This window comes from Morone saxatilis, unplaced genomic scaffold (genome assembly GCF_004916995.1).
Source record: "Morone saxatilis isolate NCDOM2014 unplaced genomic scaffold, NCSU_SB_2.0 Contig17, whole genome shotgun sequence".
Lineage (NCBI taxonomy): Eukaryota > Metazoa > Chordata > Actinopteri > Moronidae > Morone > Morone saxatilis.
Window position 1 is genome coordinate 2,082,860 of NW_023339729.1, and position 5,799 is coordinate 2,088,658.

The window sequence follows — 5,799 nt, forward strand, 5'->3', positions numbered from 1 at the left end:
GGTTAGTAGTGTTGGGTGGGTAGAGAGGGAGGGTGTGAGGTACATAGGGTATAGAATAGTAGGGAGGGAGGTAGGTTGGTGGGGTAGAGTAGGGTAGGGAGAGAGGCAGGGTAGGGTGAGTAGGTAGGGTTAAATGGGGTAGGGAGGGTGGGAGGTAGATAGGGTATAGTAGGGAGGGAGGTAGATTGGTGGGGTGAGGTAGGGTAGGGAGAGAGGTAGGGTAGGGTCAGTAGGTAGGATTAAATGGGGTAGGGAGCGTGTGAGGTAGATAGGGTAGAGTATTTTAGGGAGGGAGGGAGGTAGTGTATGGTGAATAGGTAGGGTAGAATGGGGTAGATAGGGTTGAGTGGGTAGTAAGGTAGGGTTGGTAGGTAAGTACGATAGGGTGGGTAGGGTAGGGAAGTAAGTATGATAGGGTGCGTAGGGTAGGAAGGTAGGTAGTTAGAGTAGGATAGGGATACAGACTGGGAGACTTTAGGGTGGGTAGGAAGGTTGGGTAGAGTAGCGTAGGTTAGTAGGGAAGAATAGAGCAGGGGAGGAGGGTTGGCAGGTCAGAGTAGGGTAGGGAAGGGTCGGTAGGTAGGGTAGGGTGTTAGATAGATTAGATTAGGTTATGTTGCTTGTCTTAGAAGGGATGAGGAACTGTTTGTAGGAAGTTGTAGTAGGGCTCTAGGAGCTGGTAGGCACAGTCTGACGGGCAGCAGTTATGGACTGTATTGCAGTTGGCAGTCACTTGGCTGGCCAGGATACCCACAGGAATAAATAGACCTGCAGTGGTAATGCCAATATGCAAACCTACTTTCAGTAAACCTTTAGTATAGCGACGCCACAAACTTCCGGTCGGAACCAGGAGGCTCTCATGGGTCTGCTCCTCAGGGGAGTCCAGTTGTTCTGTATTTTCAGCATTTCTAGACTCCTCTCTGAAATTGACATCGCCTAATATATTCTCCTCCTGCCTCGTCTCTATCAGCTCTTTAAGCTCATGGATTGACTGTTTCATGTCAGTTGTGCTGATATAAAGCTCCTCTATCAGCTCCTGCTTATAAGCAGTTTCCCTCTCTTGCTTTCTTATTAGCTCATCTTTATTCCAGATTAGTATTTTAGCCTCCTCCAGCTGGCACTGAAGATCTTGTACAGTTATCTTCAGGTTTTTGTTCTTTTCGTTTAGTTTCTCTGCCAGAGGCTCAAGTCGGGCCAGTTCATCAGCCATGCTCTCATTCTGCTTATTCAGAAATCCTTCTTTTTCCTGAAGATCATGCAGTGCTAGCCCCAACTGTTTGATCTCTGCCTGTTTTTTCTCCATAAGAGATTCAACGTGAGTCAGCTTCTGCATTACCTCATCCACATCTCTGTTAACTTCCTGAGCTTCTCTTACTTGACACTGAAGTTCACATACTGCTGCCCTCAGACTTTCAATCTCACCTTGTTTTTTCTCTCGCAGAGATTCATGGTGGGCCACCTCAGCCATCAGGCTCTCAGTTTTCTCATTTAAGATTTTCACATTTTCCTGTAGATCATTAACTTCTGACCACAGATATCTATTCTCTGCCTGTTTTTTTTCTATAAGAGATTCAGCCAGTGCCAGTTCGGCACATATGTTCTTATTCTGCTCGTACAGAGAGGTCTCCCTTACCTGCAGATCCTGGACTGCTGCTAACAGGTTTTTGTTCTCTGTTTGCAGTTTGGCCACCTTCTGCAATAGCTCATCTTCAGCACTGTGGTTTTGCTGAACCTCCTCTGCGCATTGCTCAAGGTCATACACTGTTGCTTTCAGTTTTTGAATCTCTGCTTGATTTTTCACATACAGGCATTCAAGTTGGGCCACGTTAGCACTGAGATTCTTGTTCTGCTCATTTAGAATCATCTCATTGTCCTGAAGACTCTGCAGTTCTGCCCTCAGCTGTTCAACCTCTGCATGTTTTTTCGCATTGAAGCATTCAAGTTGGGCCATGTCAGAAGTGAGATTTTTGTTCTGCTCATTTAGAACCATCTCATTGTCCTGAAGACTCTGCCATTCTGCCCTCAACTGTTCAGCCTCTGCAAGTTTTTCCTCTTTGAGAGATTTTAGTCGGTCGTGTTCAGCAGTGAGGTTGTCCCTCAGGAGCTTCTTCTTTTCCCGTAGATCCTGGACTGCTGCTAACAGGCTTTCGTTTTCTGTCTGCAATGCAGCCACCTTCTGTAGTAGCTCATTTTCAACACTACAGTCTTGCTGAGGCTCTGTTGCGCATTGTTCAAGGTCATACGCTGTTGTTCTCAGCTGTTCAATCTCTGCCTGATTTTTCGCATAGAGGCACTGAAGTTGGGCCACGTTAGCAGTGAGATTCTTGTTCTGCTCATTTAGAACCATCTCATTGTCCTGAAGACTCTGCAGATCTGCCCTCAGCTGTTCAACCTCTGCATGTTTTTTCGCATTGAAGCATTCAAGTTGGGCCATGTCAGCAGTGAGATTCTTGTTCTGCTCATTTAGAACCATCTCATTGTCCTGAAGACTCTGCAGATCTGCCCTCAGCTGTTTAACCTCTGCATGTTTTTTCGCATTGAAGCATTCAAGTTGGGCCATGTCAGCAGTGAGATTCTTGTTCTGCTCATTTAGAACCATCTCATTGTCCTGAAGACTCTGCAGTTGTGCCCTCAACTGTTCAACCTCTGCATGTTTTTTCTCTTTGAGAGATTTCATATGGTCACGTTCAGCAGTGAGGTTGTCCCTCAGGATCTTCTCATTTGCCTGTAGGTCCTGCACCGCTGCTAACAGATTTTTGTTTTCTGTCTGCAGTCTGACCACCTTCTGTAATAACTCATCTTCATCACTGTGGTCTTGCTGAGCCTCCTCTGCGCAATGCTCAGAGTCAAATGCTGTTGCCCTCAGCTGTTTAACCTCTGCTTGATTTTTCGCATTGAACCATTCAAGTTGGGCCATGTTAGCAGTCAGATTCTTGTTCTGCCCATTCAGAATCATCTCATTGTCCTGAAGACTCTGCAGTTCTGCCCTCAGCTGTTTAACCTCTGCATGTTTTTTCACATTGAAGCATTCAAGTTGGGCCATGTCAGCAGTGAGATTCTTGTTCTGCTCATTCAGAATCATCTCATTGTCCTGAAGACTCTGCAGTTCTGCCCTCAGCTGTTCAACCTCTGTGTGTTTTTCCTCTCTGAGAGATTTTAGTCGGTCGTGTTCAGCAGTGAGGTTGTCCCTCAGGATCCTCTCATTTTCCTCTAGATCCTGCACTGCTGCTTTCAGATTTTCAATTTCAGTTTTTTGTGTATCACTTAGAGATTTGAACTGGAGCAGCCCAGCAGTCATATTTTCATTCTCTTCATTCAAACCCAACTTCTCTTCCAGCTTTCTTATGTAAGTGTCATTTTTATCCCTGAAACTTTTTTCCTTGGACAGAAGGTTCAAGACCTGGGTCAGTTCTTTCTTTATCTCTGTGTTTTCACTGACCGACTCCTGCAGCATGGTTTTCTCAGCCCTCATAACTTTTAAGCTCTGCTGAAGTATCTTTACCTGTGATTGGAGCTTAAAGTTGTACTCCTTATAAGTTCTGCACTTGATGTCCAGCTCATGAACTCTTCGTTGAGGCTTCCACGACTCAAGTATTTCTGCCTCCTCTGACGCAGAGAGGCGACGTGATTCCGCTGAACCACAATGAGCGACGTTGAAATTATCTTGAGACATACTTAGCTCAGGAATTAAGTTCAGCAAAGATACAAAAAAGGTTATTTACCTGTAAATAAGTAACTATTTATAGGTAAATAATTATTTACCAGTCTATTGTTTTCTACTGTATATAATTTTCGTGTGTAACGTGTGTTTCTGTGAGTAGCAAAAACGGAACTAGAACTAAATCTTATACGACCCTAGGTTGTGAAATGCTAAAACAATCTACTTTGTAACCTTCTTTAATCTTCTGGAACAAAGCCACGCATGACGTCATCTGATCTTTTATCTGATAAAAAGATTTTTTTGTGCCTCAACCGCGTCAGTGGTGACGTAATGACACTCCATGGCGCATGCCCCGGAGATCATTCTGCGCACTACTCGCCACAGAATGTTTAAATAATTTAATCTCATTGTTTAAAAGACTTCTTAGCACACTGCAGACCCAGGAAGCCTACAGCTGGAGTACAGCTGGAACTCATGATATGGCGGATTTCAGGTGTTTATATTCTGACATCGGTACACATCATGTAAGTATTGCTTGACTCATGATGATTTGATGTATGAATGAATGCGTGATGTACCGTGAGTTCCTGTCGCTCACCAGTAATGACCATGTCAATTTGACTGTGTGTTTAGTGCACACTTCATAGTCAGCTGGATTTCAGTTACACACGTCAGGAGTGGGTTAGTTGCTCCTCTGTGCGCGGATACATTATAGGTGGGTGCGTTAAAGGCTGTGACTATCATGGCCAAAAACATCTGCTGCGTTCATAAATACAGACGGAATGACAGTATGGGAATTCTCGGAGTATGGTTTTCCCTCAGAGAAAACAAGTTTCACAAATGAATACAGCAGGCACCTGCGTGCGCTGCATCTTTCGGTCCGCTGGGGGTAAGCAAATACTGCTGCAGTAATTAGACTGGAGATAGATAGGTTAGCCTTTGCAACACACATAGTTTGCTATTTATAGGGCCTAAATGAATAATATTTAGAAAGGATCACAAATATCAACTTCACTTCAATGATTCAATTTTAATTTAATCAAATTAATCACAATAGACTATAACTACAGACTATAACTACATGGCAGTGTGGTAAAAATGCATGTACATATATTACAGTTAAGGTATATTTTCTTCTGATAACATGTACATTAAACCTCTCTCTCTCTTTCTCTCTGTGAAAAACTGGATGTTCTCTGTATGAAAAACATATTATGTTCACATGATGGAATGTAAGAAACATCTGCTTTATGTTATATGTAGGTAAAAAGACAGCTATGTTCTGTTTTCATATAGGGTGATAAAGTGATAGCTGGAGCATTTCCCATAGCAGGAAATCCTGTCAGTTTTGTAGCCTACAGAATATTTACATGCGAGTATATAAGAGTTGAGCAGGACGAGAGAAGGAATTCGGCCAGAAGATGCATCTGACACTCACTTGTTTTTGTTTAATAAAGTCCTAAATTATACAAAGCAGGAAGGATGGTGGACCTTTTCTTTTTCAGTAATCCACAGACCAACTTTTGGCAGCCGCGAAAATACACCACACAGTGGTAAACAGAAGAAGGAAAACGTGTGAACAAACACTTTGAGATGTTACTCTCAACTGAACATAATTATGTAGAACTTGACTGTCTTCTTGTTTTTTTTCGACTCAGCGTGATTGCTTTGCAGGAATTGTAATGTTAATTCCAAACCACGAGAATTCAATCAGAGAACTCAGCAAACACTTGCAAAAAGTAATCTATGGACTTGGGATGCAAAATTACTTATTACTTCTAATATCTGAATATGAAGCCAAGGATGGTTTGAACCAAAAAATGTGTCCCCGAAGAATTGTTTTACTTAATAAACTAGCTGAAACAATATTGTGTATTAATTAATTTTAATTTTTAATTAAAATTAACTAAAATAAAATATAATATATGGGAAATGTTTTGTCAATTGGTGAAATTTGTGAACAAAACAAGTATGAGGAGACACTGGTATTTATGGTGGTTTGTGAGCACTGCCAGGGGAAGTGAATAACAGTGATTATCTGGTTATCGTGGCTCCTGTCAGTGGGGGGATATATCAGGCAGCAAGTGAACATGTACTCAAAGTTGATGTGTTAGAAGCAGGAAAAATGGGCAGCGTGA

The 5,799-nt window shown here is 42.6% G+C and overlaps 1 protein-coding gene across 1 annotated transcript; it reads right to left on the bottom strand.

The window, feature by feature from the left end:
- Positions 1-570: 570 nt before the first annotated feature.
- LOC118326513 (putative leucine-rich repeat-containing protein DDB_G0290503) lies at positions 571-3,673 on the bottom strand. Its single transcript, XM_035659523.1, has one exon. It carries the CDS (start codon positions 3,671-3,673, stop codon positions 626-628), a length of 3,048 nt encoding a protein of 1,015 aa, XP_035515416.1. The 3' UTR covers positions 571-625.
- Positions 3,674-5,799: the final 2,126 nt, after the last annotated feature.